We start from the raw sequence: 18,229 nt of genomic DNA, 5'->3' as shown, positions 1-18,229 counted from the left end.
ATAAAAACCTCTGTTTGTATTGACAATGATTATTTTATATCATTCAAAAATTATACGAGTATGTACAAAAAAGTAAAAACAATAGTGCTCTGTGTCCCTTGTGTTAATGGAACCTAAAACATGAGTGTTAAATTTGTGATATATAAAGCTTGGTTTCCACAATTTTTGAAGACGACCATCAATAACGATAAAATAATCACAGCTGCAGTACGAAATAGTCAAGAGCTGATTAAAATGGTTCGCTTTAATTAGCTGCCGATGGCGTTTCGACAATGTGTGCCTTGTAGGGTCTCTTCAGGACCTAGGGGTATAGGGACATCAGTCAAGGGGGTTGCACAGCCACATGAAGAATGTGCACCACCAGTAAAGTGAAAAAAAATAGAGCGAATACTCACAAGGGACCCAGCCAGGTACCTATTGTGAGTAGAAAGGGCTGGCAACCACGGATATGCACAACGCAATAATTGGCGGTGTATCAGATGATGAAGAGACTGTAGACTCGGCCTGCTAGTGGTACGAGTGGATCTCAGGTGAAGTGCCAGGTGCGCAGGCGGTGCGTCAGCTCCAGCCTGTGCATTTCGTTTTCTGAACTGAGGACACGATTGTACTATCGGTGCGGGTATAGATCTTTGAAATGAAGAATGAATTGAGATCTCAAACGCGTGCAGATGCAACGCGTAGAAGGTAGAACTGCTCCGTCTGTCTACCTGGGCCTGAATGTTATTAGATCACTAATAGCATTGTTATCAGGGCGGGGGCAAGAATGTTTCTCAGTTCATATTTGAAAGCTCTCACTTTTAATAAATATTACTAAAACACCTCTTACAAGCACACTGTCATTTACAGACATTTTCCATTAAAATTGCCACAAACGTTCCCACTGACATGCCGTTTTAGTGAATTATATAGCTTACAAACGATAAGGTGTCGAAATCAGCTTTTAGCAAATATTTATAATTCTGCACATCACCAAAGTAAAGCATTCTGATTCGTTTTGATCTTATTAAAATCTTTGTTTTCATCTCAATTATGAAAACAGTGCTTTGCAAAGTACTGAAATATATTTGTCAATTAATGTACAAGCTTTTTAAATGTTGTGTGCCAGCACAATTTTCAGACAGTCCACTTTACAAAGTCCTCTAACTTTGCAGTAAAAGAAAGAAAATTACACCCCAATTTCCAGGATAAAATAGGCAACAATTTGTAAGAAGACAAAGCTGACATTTGAACACACAGCAAACGTGACAACATTAAAGAAGATTTAAAGGCATCTTTATTGCTCATTGACCTTCCGAATGAACGAACACCTGTTCTTTGCCAGCTCATGCTTTCTCACCAGACCAGTAGGCCCTAAAAATAGCTTGCCATAGTGAGTGGGTGACTAGCTTTCTCGAAGATATATATGTTCAAAAGGCAACCTCCTCGATCCTCGACGAAGAAAAGAGACGTTTATTAAGATTGGTGCAAAAATCTCTGGAGGGCTAGCTCTTTTCTTAGTCAAGGATCGACGACGAGCTTGCCTTTTAAATACGTTATCGGGACCTGCTCCTGTTTGCTGTGCACCAGCCACGAAAGCGGGAAGTGGTTGGAAGACAGCAGGAGTCCATTGGCTCAATTATATATATATATATATATATATATATATATATATATATATATATATATATATATATATATATATATATATATATATATATATATCAATATCTATATCAATTACCGGGGAACAAACAAAGGTTAAAGAGACATAATTATGTGAAAATGTGCCCTAAAGTAATTTAAATCCCACCCTCGCAGTGTTTTCACTTCAGATGTTGCAATGATGTTATCAGTGATGTCATATGTGAGGTATAGGGCGCAAATGATAGATGCTTTAGGGCTTGCGTTATAATTAATGGAGATAACTATAATTGGTGGATTTCAGTGGTTCTGTTAATTGTGAACGGTTTGTTTTAACTTTAATTCCAATAGCTATAGCTTCCCTTTAACCTCTGTTTTTTCAGTGACTTTCTATGGTTTTTTTAATGTAAAGTAAGATATCCTTCACCGTGCATTGCATGGATTTTGTTGCAGGGCCTGGTTGCAGGATGGATATAGAGACAGTTTAAGGCAGTCATTCCTTCCTATTTTGAAAGAGTATATTTCTGCTGCAATGAATAACAGTTAAACCTCACTCCAATAAATATATTTGGTAATCACCTGATAAACAACAGTACTAACAGTCAGAGTTTTTAAATTATTTTATTTACAATAAACAGTATAATTAAACATTGAATAAAGCCAATAATATAACAGCAAAAGCAATATTAGTCAACCACCTGAATAAATCATTTAAATCTCTTCTCTCTCTCTTTTTAGGCTTCTTTTTAAATACAGGAATACAGTCAAAACATAGACACTCTTTGCAAAATATTCTCTCTTCATAAAACAAGACACAAATCTTTCAAAATACCTCATTGTAAATTATACCGGTCATTGCAAGATTTTTCAATATTCCATCATTCGATTTATTCTCTCTATTCTCAAAACAGACAAATCCTGCAGGAGAAAACACGTACAAATTATGCTGTTTTGTTAATTTGAGATTTTAATGCAACTTTCTTTAAGAAATTCAAAGTGAGATCAGATACCTTTTTACAATAAATTATTTATTATCAATTTAATCAAGAACCATTTTTAATGTCAAACAAAATATAAAACATTTGTTTTAAATTTCAAAGAGCAATTATTATTTCTTTTTATCTAGCAGAAAGTGGCCTAGCGTTATTTATCGAGGAAAACAGACTACTCTTATGAAAATCCAATGTATTTTTTTTCTTTTTTCTTAGAAACAATTGCGATATAAAATATCTGAAACATTTTCATACCTTTTTTACATTAGCAAAACTTGCTGGCTAAATTGTATTTCAATTCAAAATGTAAGAATAAATTGTATCTAGCTGATTATTTCAGTACTCCTTAAACGTTGAGGGCCCCATGCACCGAGGATTAATAGCCACAGGCACAAAATAAGATAGAGTTTTTCTGTGAATAGATCCCGGGGGAGTAAATTCAAAACTCTGAACAAGCTGGTAACATGTTTTTCAAAGCAGCTTTCCGAGTAGCAACCGGGGAAAAGACACAAAAGGTAGCTCCTACATGACCACATTCAAGAGCTGCATATTTAGCCTATAAAGAGCAAATATTAGAAGCCAGAAACATGACACATATCCAGTAACAAAAGCTTTTGTTTAATAGGCACTCCCCTTTTCACATCTGAAGCAGATTTGTGTTACATGAACGAAAACTGAAATGGAGCCGAGTTTTAAAATAGGTCACACCATGTACTTTGCAAACAGTCATCTGTAGCTGAGAACAACCTTACATATAGAGACAACCCTTGTAGAGTAAGAGGGGGTTTTTGCATAAAATATGGTGCATTGGTAATTAGTGGATTCTGCAAGGGTTGAGGTTGGATGCACGAGGTAACTTATGAGTACAAGCATTTCAAAAGGTGACATTATAGAGAAGACATTGAAATCACATGACATTCAAAATGAAAAGTTTATCTAAGTAAATGGCTCTGACATCCCATTTACAAAAGGGGAAATGTATAAAAGCTGCTCCTCATACTGTATTAAAAGCTGACAGGTAGATTTGTTTTACAACGCTTTACTACTCTACGCTATACACAATGCAGGTCCTGAGTTGATTTGTTGAAGGTCAGTTGTTTAATACTGTCACCAAGTGCTGGAGGAGCCAAGGTTCATGGCAGAGAGCAGGTAAACAATATATTGATATCAAACACAGCCCATAAAAAGATTAAGAAGGGGTGAACAACACTTAAAAACAAATCTCACCTATTATCGATTACAGAAGTTAGCTGTGCTATGTACAGAGGTACATGCGAAACACATGTGCCCACTTACATGGATAAGCTGTAAATCAAACTCATAGCATATATCGACATCGTACCTCATGTGCACTTCAAAGATGACTAGTGCAGCCTACAGGAAAACTTGTTTTGCTAAATGAATAGTTTTAAGTTACAGGCCTACTTTACACACATGGTTCAGTTTACTGCCCTCCGGTAGAGAACTGAAAATACACCTGGCATACCATTTGCTGTGTGCGGTGGTTTCATTCTCATCTGTTCCCTGCATCAAAATTTACCGGTCGGACTGATTTGTAAATCTCCCAATGATCAGATTCAACTGAGAAACGAGATCTACAGGAAGATTGCAGAAGTAACAGAGCTGGCACTAATTTAGCAAATTTGGATCACAACTAATCCTCCATTGTTGTCTGTGTCTGTATACAAAATACCTTTATTTCATATTACTGTGTATCATATTACAGAATGCTGCCCCATAGGCATATTTGCAGCATGTTCTGCTGTTACTGTAGTCCAGTTTATAACTAACATGACAGGATACAGGTAAGAAGTGCCTGCCATGCATGTGTTTGCAGAAATAAAACGGACACAATCGGGGTGTTTGAAAACTGACTACCCATTCTTTCTCAAAAGCTCAAATTCCAAACACTTTTCCAGCCTAACAAAAGCTTTTGTAAATTACCTGGTCAATCAAGTTGGTAAGGGGAAGCCTAATAAATCTAAATGAAGTGTTGTATTGACATGCTTTAGCTCTTTGTAGATGTTTGTGGATATTAGTCAAAGAAAGTGAAGAGGGATATTTAAAACAAACTCAGTTAATGGAAATATATGGTCAGCAACATTCTTAGGAAAAAAACAGGGAATGCCAAACCTTATTAGGCTGTGCAACCTGACTATAGAGGCATTCTGTCTGTAAAGATGCGCAGTGCTAGGACTGGGTAGCCAACAGTAATTTGTATCCGGCAATTTGCTAGTAATGTGGGACTAAGCCCAGCATTTTCAAATGCAATTTTTTCTCTGCATTCATTTCTCCCCTGTAAATATTGTGTGGAAATATTTATGTAAGACAAATGCAAATTCTGGTTAATGTTTCCAATGATATGACCTGCCACTCAGCCATTATAGCATGCTTCAGTCTCACGTTAGTAATCAATACAAAGAGGTGATAAAGTTTGTATATAACCAGGCCACATTAATGCCGAAAAACGTAATTGCAAAAATGTATAATTTCAATCACATATTCAAATCATATTTGTAGGGAATTTGCATAATCACCCTTTACTTCAAAAATACACTCTCTCCACTGCAACCTATCAGATAATCAGTATACTTACAATAGGAGGAATCATTTTTAATAAAACAGTGCGAGGGTCACACACAAAAAAAGCAGAAGGAGCGACAGAGTAGGAGACAGTGTGTGCGTGACAGTACATACACCAGCATGTCTGAAGAATGTCCATTTTAAGTGAGCAGGTCCAAGTGTTTGTGTTTGCACATATGGTGGCTGTAACTGGAATATAAAGACTATCGCTGGTACAGAATGGTCACCTCAGGAATTGAATATAGAATCTAGCTAGAAAAGCTGTATGATCAAATGAAAGAAAGTTATGGTTTTATATTTTTGGGAAAAATACTTAAGCATAATCTAATTTCATGCCCATATTATTTGAACTGTCTGTAAAACCAATTACATTCTGTCAATGTGCTGTGGAAATTGTGCTGCAAACCTGTATGAACCAATTTTTTGCATAGCTCCAAGGAGGCAGGGATGGTGTTAATCGGAAGAAATTCTATGTTTTCCTCCACACATCTCTAGAGAGGATCGAAAATGGTCAACAGATTATGAAGTACGGAGATATTTCATAAGTGCCCAACATATACAACACCACAACTTATAGATTTTATTCTATATATTTGAAAACAGTTTTTCCAAAACTACATTGTAGTTCCAAGCCTAACAAATCCCCAGGGTCTTCAGGGTAAGAGGTGGAGTGGGTGTTTTTCTTGTTTAAACCAATGCAGACCCGGGACATACGTTCCAACTGTTACAGTGTTCGCCCACCAACACAGCCTAACAGAATATTTTTACAAAGAGATAATGATGACATACGATAAGAGGGGCAAGACCGGAGGAGGTAAATGAAGGAGGTAAAAAACAGGTGGAAGAAACAGATGGTGCATCTTAATTAAGGAGAGAGAGCAAGGAAGGTTTTAAAAGGCACCTAACGGTAAGTATCTTTAAAGGAAGGTTGGAGTTACATCCTTTAGAGCATTGATCCAGATAAGACAGTTAAAATATTATTGTTTGTAAGTTAAACAGTAACTTTCATTTCAGACTGGAGTGCTTTAAGGCGTGTAACTACTTAAAACATATTTTTGATTTCACTGCACTGGTAATTATTTATCTAATTCTTGTTCCCCTTGAAGTTGGAAATTCACATGTATAAAGATAGGTAGCTCTGGACATACTACATGGCCAGTGCAGCTCGGAGGTGGTGTAGAGTTTTCTATAGCCGCTAATTCCTATGATTTAGTTTGGAGCCTCTGCCGAATTATAAGAGAATGATAGAGGGCAGCACATCAATAATTAAGCGTGATGATCTGGGATAGAGAAAATATGTGAATAAGTTTTAGCTTTGTTTAGTGTAGGATGTCAAACAGCAGAGGCATTTTGCTGCAAATACTGACAAAACTTCCAACCCGATTCATTTTGATATGAGGTAAAGTAGGTGGTTTGATTGATTGGTTCAAGTCAATAGCTGTGAAAACAATACAGGCGAGTGTGGATCTGAAATGAGTCTAAAGAAGAGAAGTCAGCAGAGGTTGAAAAGGACAGAAGTGATGTTGTTGAATATTCTTACTTCTTAGAGGAGGCAAGAAGCAGAATATAATATCTTATGGTGCCCCTACTACACCCTTAGTGTCACAAGATATGCAACAAATACAAAGACTTCTGATCCTGAAAGTTGAGAGCCATTATAGGCAACTTAAACTGTGGAACGACTCTCCTTAAAAGTACGTTTGTGCACAAATAAGCTGTATATGTTTAAAATAAGACCATGAAAGAGCTTTAGGCTGAACAAAAACATGCTTTCTATGCAGTTTGAACAAATCTATGATTGTTAACGTCTCATCAATGTTTTGAGGAACCACTGAAGTGATTTTACATATTTGTGTGATGTAGACATGTTTGCTAACAGCGAGAACAAAAATGAAGACCTGGGAGGAAACTGTGATTATGAAGGCCCTCCGAAAACATAATCCAAATGTTAGTGAGAAGAAACCATGTTTCTGTCTTTGGTCTAAATTGTACAAGACAGTCACATAAGCACCAATCTGAAGAGTAGTAGTTTCAAGTCACTTTATTTCACAAACACAAACCCAACTATGCTTGATTCTGCATACGGTGGACTTCAAATGTCAAACTACTCAGAAAACCAGTGTTGTGATACACGTCTTTTGAGCCATTCACAGATCTGTCAGTGCAGAGCACTGGCCTGAAGCTGTCTGACCAGATTTCATCTCATCAAAGTAAGAATTGGCTAGGAGGGTTTTACAATTCATTTTGTTCTCTTCAGTAACTACCATGCAACTTGCAGGCATCTGAAGGATCAGTACCAACGTATACGAAGAGATAAAGCTGACAAGATACGTAATAAGATTTTCATTCCATGGGACAGTCAGTCAGTGCAGGGAAGAGCAGCAGTAACATATTTCATCTATGATCACCACTAGAAAAAAGATAGCACAGTCCAGGAAAATATATATAATAGAGGGACAATGGCACAGTGTAAAAAGCCTACAGAAAACTAAAACAGCTTTGCTGATGGTAAGAGTGGGCCTTGAGCTGCAAGGAACATAAATATGCACCATTTAACTGGTGGGCAGATAGATAGTGGTCAGAGAGGCAATCACTGATAAATGATAACATCCTTCAAGGTTGTTCTTTATTCAAATACTCAAAACTTTCAGTACTTTTTTGGAAATAGTTAATGATTTTGTTTGGTACGTAAAAATCTCCAGCTTAAAGTAAGGTCCACAATGATTATGCAATTTGTACCCTAAAAGTCTGTAGTTGCTAGTGTCCCTATTGGCCACAATGAAGAAGTTGGCAATGTGGAGAACCATTTCAAAAGCAAAAAGCAAGAGGGTATTTTCTAACACACTTCCAGGTTTTTCATCTTCACAGAAGAATCAGAAATAACCAAAATAATTGGATTGGCCTTGTACCCTGCAGGTGTATGAGCTCTAAAGAAAATCCAAGGATTAAGAGCAGTTTGTCATCCGAGGTGTGCACACGCCTTCAGAACTAATATTTGCTCCGTTCTATACATTGGTGTTCTTCCCACATGAAAAGCAGTTCCCAGGGAGAAGGAGCTTAATTTGCTAGGCATCTCAAAGCATTGAAGTGCTTATAAATTAGGTCTGAAAAGTTCAGAATGTGGTGTAGGACTTCAGATGGGTAAGAAAAGATGTGGCAATTACATCAAACCAAGAAAAGGCTTCCGCAGCTACGTTCCCATAAATGTTGATTGCAGCAAGATGTATTTGGTATAGTTCTGAATGCCAGATGTTTTAAGTGCAATGTATGAACATGCACAGAAAAAGTACAACCCTCACACCACCCATTGTACAATGACAACAACTGACCCACTTTGTATTAGGACTATTTGGTATTGACATAGTTCTGCCCTTGTTGTCATGGGTAACAGCGATTAAAAAGGTGTACTACGAAGTCTTCCTATAAATGGAACCGATAGCTGGTCATTAGTGGCAATAGTAGTCATGTGACTTATGATAAGACTACCCGATTAGTGGAGCTTAATAATAATAATAATGACAGAAGATCAACAGTAGAGATGTGATCCCTGGTGTCCCTATATCATCAAACAGAGCTTGGTGGACAAGGTCTATAGAAAAACTTTAAATCACTAGTGTCATGTACGGCTACCACTGTATCGTCAGGTTTGTTCTCAAGCATTTGGAGATGGAGGCAGTTCGTGGAGTATCACAGAAAAGAAACACAACAAGCCTTTGTTCGCAGAAGATCAGTTCCTGTGGCAAACTACACTGGTGTCTACAAAAAGAAGGACTATGGGCTAATATTTAACTAGGTCCAGCATACATGCCCAAACACAATATCAACCAGAACGGTATGCTGTTCCTCCTATGTTAGTACAGGTAGATATGTGTGTAGAGCAATATGTATGCTCAGTCAGGTCAGGAGAAGGTAGTCCTCCTTTCGGAAACGGACCCTCACACACCCAATCAATTAGGTGTCTTGCTTCCTCATTGGGTCTGCTCCTCGTCGGGTCAGCGCTGCAATACACGACCGACAGCCATGATGGTGCCTTTTAGCAGAGATCTTTTTTCCTAGCCGTTGGGTGCAGTGCGAGTGAGGGCCCTAGTGAATGTAGATGTGTGAAATGTGAGGCTAAAACAACTATTTTAATGGAACTGGCCATTATCCTGATTAAAATAATGATCGGCGTGCCCCTATTTTTAAGGTTACAGGGGATTACGCTATGAAATCAGGCCAACATATTTCTTCCCAAAAGTCTGTTGGACGGCAATTCTTCAGGGCCAATGTACAGGCTAGCTACAGTTTTTGGTGGTGGTCCAGAGATTGTGACAATTAGTGACCACCCTTACAGCACCCTAAAAAGTGGTACCTGAAAACCTTGAACATCACCCAGATCGGGTCAACACTGTATGTCAACGTGTACCGGCAGGTGCTAACACTGAGTAGTGCAGTGTTGTGTGGAACTTTGTCGCTATGGCTGAAGACCTACCCCTCACTCTGCCGGTCCCGGGGTGCACTGGTGCCACTAAAGGCTGCTCTCCAAGAGTGGGTCCACCCATGGTGGATATGACGGTAGACACCGTATTCAATTTCCAGAACTGATAAGAGGTGAGAGTTCATATTCTGCTTCAGCCTACCAGCATGCGTTTCAGCAGCTTGGCTCACTATGGACCCTTCAGAGTGTGGTGCAAAGCGAGAGAGAATTAATCTCACCATGGTCTTCCTGGGTGCCAGGAAAGATGCAGGTTGATTCCTTCAGTCCATCGCCTGAAGGAGTGACTTTCTCTAACAAGACTCTTTCTTTCCATTCTGGATGCTTTAAACCATATGTCTATTTTTTGCAAGTTGTCCAGTGGGGAATTTGTAGAGAAAAAGAAATGTGGTTTAAGCCACCCCGCGATTAAGGGAGTAAATACAAAATAAAGGCTGGTAATGCTAATGCTCTAGTGCTGCTTATTTTAACCACGCTGCGGTGTGAACAGAGTAAACATTAACACCTTTTATTGTTACTCTTTTCAATTTGTTAAAGTGTATTATCAAAGTGCATTTTAAAGCTCTAACACAGCTGTTTCATTTAATTGATGTTTCAGGTGTACGAGCAACCTAACAAGCCGTGGCCTGCTCTGCCCTGCACTCAGTTTACAAAGGTCTACTTATCGAGATTCTGTCACATTGTTTAGTGGATGTGGCCTTACTAAAAAGACAGAACTGGGGAAGTTAAACTCAAAAAAGGTCAGTCATGCTTGTTGCCTGCTCCGAGGAAGGTGATGCTTCAATAGTATATCAAAGATTTGAAATCATAGCTCTTAATTTAAATACCGTTTTGTCAGTAGACACGCCCTCTTTTTATATGAGGATCCTACTTCACTATACTTAATACAAGATATCACTACATGAATCATTGGTTCAATTAATTAAAGAAGTTTGCAAATATGTGAAAAATCCACATGTGCAAATTCTCCTTCCACTGCAGTGGATACTCCAGCTCATGCAACTTTGCACTTGTGAGCCAATCACTCCCTGGTCTTAGAAATAGGTTTTGAATTCTAGTGAAATTTGAAACTTTCACGTCGATAATTGTGGCCTACCAAGTTCTTGCCAGGTCAGGACTAAGGAATTTAAAAGTCTGAAGTTCTCAGCTTGCAGACAATAACTTCACTGTAGATGTTGTACTGTAAGTTAAGAAGCATGAACCTTTAGACTGTGATCCTGAGACGACATGATTCACCCCAAATCTCAAAGGCTCTAAAAACCTTTTATAGGACATTTTTTCTGCAGTTTTGTTTCCTCTTTATCTCCCACCTTTTATATGTTGTCTTTATGGTTCGGCTGTTGTGCAGTATCACTAGGTTCACGTAAGCTGGAGCCACATTCTACTCTTGGAAAAAGACTGTTGATGAAGTGATGAGTTGGCATTTTAGCCTTCTAGGTTGCCATGTCTAGGGTGAATAGTAAAGACTGAAAAAGTATTTGCCCTAATCAATCCATCCTTGATAGTTTCTGTTTAGTGTGAACAGATGCTGTTTCAACCTCCACAGCGTGAAAACTCGTTAAAGTCAGACTTCAGTTTCCAAGATGAAACTTGAAAGAAAATACAAAGACGAGTTAGCCTCACAACACAGAAGTGACTTCTCTGTTCATTAGCTAAGTAACAGCAGATTTAAGGACTAGGAAAGTAAGTGATGATTAGAGTGTAGTAGGGTAATGATCTTCAGAAGCCATGCCACTCTCTCTGTCTGTCATGAATTGCAGTAATACAATAAGCTTAATATGTTAAGAATAAAATTCAGTATTTTTACATTTTTAGGAGGTGGTACTACAGTCTGAATTATATGACAAAAAACCACAGAGAAACAAGATTCAGAAAAAAAGGACAATGCAAGTCTCTTGTGTATTGCATAGGTAAGCAGAATGCTTTATAACAAAGAAAGAGGAAAATCATGACCTTTTAGGCCAGAACAGAGACAACATGTGACCGTATTAATTCAGACTGGTATCATCAGGTGATGTCTAAGGTTGCAGGTTGAGAATATACTTCAGCTCCAAACTTCACCATCACTACCAGTGTTCCCATTCGTCCTTTCCTTGAATAATCGCAAGGGCTTTCCAAATAATCAATTTTACTGTGCTGTCCCTCGACTACTTCCAAAAGTATCCAATTTATCCTATGTGGCTGGAAATACTTTTTGGTGAGTTGTTTCCAGATCCTGTGGTGATTCAGTGAATGTTACAATTGTCCAGTGATCATGGACACTTTTAATAGTGCACTTTAATGTCCCATTAACTTTCCTACCAAAAACAGAAATGTACTCATACATTCAAAACAATCAATAACTCAGTAATTCTTTAAAATTATATAAAACGGGCCATATTTTCATATGTTTCGGCTTCCCTAAGAGAACATAAGGCAGAATAGGGTCCGATTTGGATTAAATAAGAAAATCATTCAGGGGACCAACATACATTATTTTAGTGATGATCACCTTTGCACAACGCCAGTCGCAGAGCTCATGCTTACCATCACAACCCATTTTTCCTTAAAAAACACACCCCATTCAAGGCGTATAAAAGCAACCCAGCCACTTGCCAACATTATTTGGAATGCTGTAGTCCCATTAGCATACAGACCATCTTCAGACACAATAAAAAGAAGCTGCAGACATAACTAACTGTAAGTGCAAGAATTAAGAAAATGCACAGACAGACCTCGCATAAGTTATGATGTAAAGTAATAGATTTGTGAAAAACTAAGTCTAACAAGATCAGATATTTGCCATTTCTTTAGGTTAAAATGCAAACTTAGATGTACTGCGCTAGCCTGGTGTAATGACAGAGGGTTACTTGATTCTTTTAATATATTGATCCGATACATATGTACATTCACAGACAAGCTGCCTCCATCATTTACCCTTAAATTATTGCTTTTTAAAAAAATCTCCAAATGTTTTGCCAGGTTTTTTTTCTTTCCGAGCCCTGTTAAAACGGACACATTTCCGCCTCTGCTCCTGGGGGGGATGGCAGTTATTCAAATCTGCCTCAAAGTCATGAAATAGAGGACTGAAAACACGATCTCTTAAAAATCCACAGTCACCACCGGTAGGAAAAAATTATGATAGTACATACGACCAAGATGCAGGGGTGTTTTTGAGAGAGAACAAATGGCTTTCGGTGGGAGAAGCTTATGTGTCCCGCTCTTCCCCGTAGTCTGTTGCCCCTGGTGCACAAAGGTGCGTTTTTTCGCCAGTCTTGGAGTCAGTGACAGATCCAGCTGCAACTGAGTGCATACAATTCTTAGGGTCTTCCTTCCTGTGCCTTCCCGTCCGCAATCAGAAGTGCCAGCAACCGATTAGAAAAATAGGAAATGTTTCTCTTTTGGCTCAAGGAATGGACTGCCTGGCCCTGTAACGTCTAGGAACATTCCAATGTGGTTACAAAACCACAAAACACAAAGTAAACCAAAAAAAAATAAAACAAACCAAAAATACCTCTTTGTTCCACAAACTACCGACCCGAAGAATGGCTGCGGATTGAGATATCAAAAATCTCAGAAAAATATAATATATATATTTATATATATATATATATATATCTGTTAATGAAATTCACATTCCTTGCTTCCCCTCCTTTCTTTTGGAAAGCGGCTACTCAGTGAGCAGTTGCTGGAGGAGGCTCTTTTGCTGGGCCTGAGGCGTTGTAGAGCCAGAAGAGGTACTCTTCTGGGTTCCCATTGGACCGCCGGATTGATTCAGGTAGGAATCCCCACCGACTAGATTCACCGTGCACTGGACGTCAGCAAAGACCTGGACCTGCTGCACCTGTCAGGAGAGAAAAGACTGGAATAAGGGAGAGGGAAAAAAGAAAAGCCCTTTTCTTCCTGTCAAGACTACGTGGGCCAATACAATGATCTAGCTACCAATACTGCAGGCACGTGAATGGCTTTGAGTTCTATACACACACATTTACTTGCTTTTCTAAATCATGTAGAGTACATTTAGATCCTGGAATAGCACTAAAGGGACCATGGGATAGTTATGTTTTTAAAATATGTTTTATTGTTACCCATCAAAGTTCCAAATTCATCTTTTCATAATACAGATAAAAGTGCAAGAATTCAAAGTCTACCCTTAGTCAACACTCATGAATGAAAAGCTTAAACATTCACAGAAAGCCTTCTTGTAGGTTGTTTTAATATTTCGCCCTGCTAATTCATAAAAAATAAATGGGAAAAATTAAGAGTCCACATTTTCTAACTGAACAAAAAAAATAATCTGAGATTTAAATATTATTAGTGTGCAGAGCACAGGTGGAGAACAGCAACAGGGTTTCTAAGCACTTACGGTGTCCCTGATCCAAATAGCAATAATATTTTATGTAAAAAGCTGAGATTCAGAATCATAATGACAAAGGTCAAGGGAAATAATTATTCACATGAAGAACAGGCTCTCACACTGCTTCTAAGGTTCCAACTTGTAAAAAAGAATTCCCTTCACCCACAACATTAGAAGTAGGTGTCGTTCTTTAATAAGGCAGAAACTGCTTTCCAATATCTTGAAACACATCTCAGGGAGCATTTACATGGCGATAGCTTACTTACCCAGCCTTCATTAGAGTAACCCCATCAGTTATTCTTGTTAATACAATGCGACTATCGAATTAATGCAGCTTAGGGTGTAATGTCAATATTTAAAATGTAATGGATCCACACTAGTCTTTAGGGAAAACAAAGGTTGCTGATTACAGCTAGACAAAGCATTAGTCTATAACCGCTTGAAAGCCTTTCATTAAAGCGTTTCACTGGCTCTCTGAAGAGTACAGGATAAAAGTTTAAAATCTCATAGAATATGAATCTATGCTAGATACAGAAGCTGGCCCTCACTAGAAGGCAACCAGTGATCTCAGATCAGCAAAATACCACATTATCTGTCAATCTAAGAGCACAAAAGAGGAGAGGGATACTAAGAGCTGTGATTTCAATCAGTTGAAGCAAGGCATTCACAAAGAACTGTCTGAGAAAGACCCAATGACCGTGATAACCAGAGAGGAAACACTTGTGGCTATTATCCATAATTCCTGCGAGTGCTACTGTTCTGTTCTACAAACGGACCAAGAAGTACTATTCAAGCCCATCCTCGACTTTACGCCCACAGTCAGAGACAGAGGCCCACAATGGAACATGCAGTGACTTTGAAAGCTGAAGCAAGGACTAACCTCACATCATTGCCACCCTGCAACTGTAATCAAGTGGCACTACAATTTCAGCATGCACAGGGATGAGCCTTTGAAGAAGACCAGAGAAAGAGATACTGCCTTATACCTGGACTGAACTGCTACTGGATTGCAGAACCAATAGTAACCCCACCACATATTACAATATCCCTAAACCTACAACCTCCCAAGCTTCAAAGCTATATGAGAATGAATTGTATCCCGACCTCGTTCTAATAAGATAATTCTTAATATATTTTATTACCGTTAAATTACTACATAACATGAACTGTGACGAAGAGGATGGAATACAAATCCATTGATTCATATTTTGTCCTAAAACAATCTCCTAGGTTTCTAACACACTTACTGAGTTACATTGAATTTACTAGGGTGATGGAAGAATGAAAGGGTGGCAGACAAAATGACTGGGGCTTCAGCCGTTGCATTGCAATTATGGAAAAGCATCTCTGGGACGTCTGAACAACTACTGACTTATGTCGGCATATGAAGGTAAAAGTGCTTCAAGTGTATGTACTATTGTTAAAGTGCGGTAGATGATATGGATGTTGAAGAACTGCAGTCATAGAGGGCCACCCAGAACACTCCTAATGGAGCAGGGGCTGGGGTGGAGAGTCATCAGGTGACCTTTTGGTAGCAGGTCTTTAAATAATGAGTTATAGTATTATTATGTGTGAGCGTGGACAACAACTAATGATTTGGAAAGACAAATTTCATTGCAATGCCTTCGACAAAGCAGTGTCTCTGTGAACGGCCATGCTAATCCCAGCAGACTGGAGGGCTCAAACACAGACTTTCGGATGCCTCACAACAGAATTGTTACATGAGGACCCAAAGTGTTGAAAATCATTACAACTATCCAGAAAGTGTGGTATCTTAGAAGAATGTTGTGGGTGTTAATTGTAAGCCACTTCCATCGTTTCTCCTGTGATGATGCCTAGCAATGTATGATGTCACAAAGAGGAGAAAAACTCAACATGTTTATAAAGTGTCCCTAAATTTAGAGAGCACTTAAAACCATGACGGTTCTTTGGGCTGCAGGCAGCGTCTTATTTCAGATGGACTATTCTACTATAATATCTAACACATTTTCTATTGCATCACAGCGTATTTTCTTTTTACATTCAACTGATATAAAAATTGCAACATGATACACTTATTTGTACAAGAACAATTCATTTCGCAAAATTCCTAAAAAATAGATAGATGAAAAGGCAGCATATAAGGTCATGTACAACACTTGTAGCTAAATGTCGTCAGTTTTGCAGTCTTAGGACATTAAACAGTGGGATGAGATCACTGCGAGGGATGCAGACTTCAGATTCTCCCAGCAAGCACATAGTCAAGAAATATCATTTGAACTCCTCATCTCATGAGCCCCTGAGTCTCGTGTATAGCAGACTCAGCTGCGTTTCCAGAGCGTCAGGGAAAGCAGAGAGAATGTTGACTTTTTTGAACCAGCCTTAGCCATTAGGCTACTTACAATATCCACTTGCAATCAGCTTGGCAAAGAAGGGCAGCGACAATGTCAATCGCAAATTCGGAGAGCTTCTACAGGCACGTACCTCAGACAATACAAGCAAGCGGGGCTGTTTAAAAAATAAAAGGCACTGGTTGACGAAAAGGATTTGTGTAGTTGAATCCTAACTGGAGTCACTCATCCTCTTTGGATCAGCTCCTGATTAAAGTAGTGGATGTGCAAGTATGCTCCAGCCTGGGCAGGATTTTGAAAACTCCTACAAGATGGAGGTCACTTTGAAGCCAGTGGTAAAAGTGAAGGTCAGTTGGAGGGCGCCAGAACTTACAGGGACACGTAGGAGGTGGTAATGTTGCTCTGCGCTATTAAGAAGAGACGGCAGCGCAAGGAAGGTTCCAGGAAAAGGCATGTAATGTAAGTGTCCATGCTCATTTGTGTGTAGAGGAACAGAAGCTTTGTTTTCCATCATGGGATTCCAGTCCCGGGGAAGTCGGATATATACACTGGTATCTTATGCCATAATCTCAAAAAAATATATAGTAGAATCTGACAGCAGATAAGGACGGCTGGGCCCTTCTAGGCTGCCCATTTCATGGCTACTTTTGACACATGATTAACACATGTGCCACCCTCTGAAATGTAAACTCACAGCAACAATCCCCTGCCTCTCACCCACCGGCACTCGAAGGCGTCCACTAATTCATCATTGTCCACCTACTACCTCGTCCTGTGCTCAGCACGAGGGTTTCAGTCAATGCTTCACTGTGAGTGGTGCCTTGTAGATTTCCAAGATCATGACATAAAAAAATAATAGTTAAGATGTTCCATGGCTGCTCCCCTCTGACTGACCTGAGCTCCATCAGACTCTGTTTTCAGAAGATCACTAGAAGACAGCTGGTTGCAGTAAAGCCCTGCAGGTCGCAGTGCGGAATCGTTTACCTGTAACAACAAAACGTGATCTGTCGTCAGTCATGTAGCAACTACAAGGATGGCATAGTGCAGCAGTGCCCCTGCCACTGTTAGAAGATAGATGAAGTGCAAAGAAGAGGCACGAACAATTCAACAATTATGGAGATGACAGGAAATATTAGAATGTAGTGACACGCCTCTAAAATATTGAGGATCTTCACCATGGTTATCGTACTACAAAATAAAACATGGATAGCTTTATTTCACGGACGTGAAATTTCAAAAGTTGGCACAGTGCAGAATTAGTTAAGCCAGTAACTAATAAGATTTTAAGTCAGACTACTCTCACTGACAAACAATTTATTAAAGCCCAAGTTATAGTTCCTTCCATCGGAAAATAATGCGTGCCAAAACAAATATTAATGAACCTAAAAATATCAGTGGAAGCAATATTGTTTATGGCTATGAGCTGAACACACTGCAATTAGCCAAGTATGCAGAGTTTAATTAATCAAAACTACCTAACGTTGCCCTATTCATGACATCACAAACGTTGTCACAGTTGACATCACCAACAATGACATCACTGGTGACATCCCACCGCCACTGACAATCAGTGACATCACTGAAGCTGCTGTAATGCCCCTGCTCTACAGTACACTAGGCTCAACCTCTTTCTGTGCACAATAGGGTTCAGTTGGGCACAAGAGCTGGGTTTCAGATGACCACCTCTTTGTCCTCAACTAAGAGGCTTTTTTTGACCAGGCCATGCAAGCAGCACCACTACCACTAGTGACCACTGGTGGTCTCAGGGTATGGCTTTCGGACAAATCAGCACTCATACTGCCAGTACCCGCTGGCATAGACCTTATAGGTATGTATGTGAACAGGAAGCTGCAGCGCGCCGACCTTCAGAGAGGCACTGTGCTCAGAACCCCTT

At 39.2% G+C, this 18,229-nt stretch overlaps 1 protein-coding gene across 6 annotated transcripts in view; it reads right to left on the bottom strand.

Moving 5' to 3' along the window:
* Positions 1-2,222: 2,222 nt before the first annotated feature.
* The window catches only part of NCOA1 (nuclear receptor coactivator 1), a 1,112,411-nt gene continuing 1,096,404 nt past the window's right edge, over positions 2,223-18,229 (bottom strand). For all 6 annotated transcript variants that reach the window (XM_085613077.1, XM_085613079.1, XM_085613078.1 and 3 more), the window contains 2 exons: positions 17,230-17,319; positions 2,223-13,492 (listed from right to left, as the gene is read on the bottom strand). In XM_085613077.1, the coding sequence (XP_085469203.1) occupies positions 13,319-13,492; positions 17,230-17,319 (264 nt within the window). In that variant the 3' untranslated portion in view covers positions 2,223-13,318. The remainder of the gene's footprint in view (positions 13,493-17,229; positions 17,320-18,229) is intronic.

This window comes from Triturus cristatus, chromosome 6 (genome assembly GCF_964204655.1).
Source record: "Triturus cristatus chromosome 6, aTriCri1.1, whole genome shotgun sequence".
Taxonomy (NCBI): Eukaryota; Metazoa; Chordata; class Amphibia; order Caudata; family Salamandridae; genus Triturus; species Triturus cristatus.
This window is presented reverse-complemented; position numbering and strand designations above follow the sequence as displayed.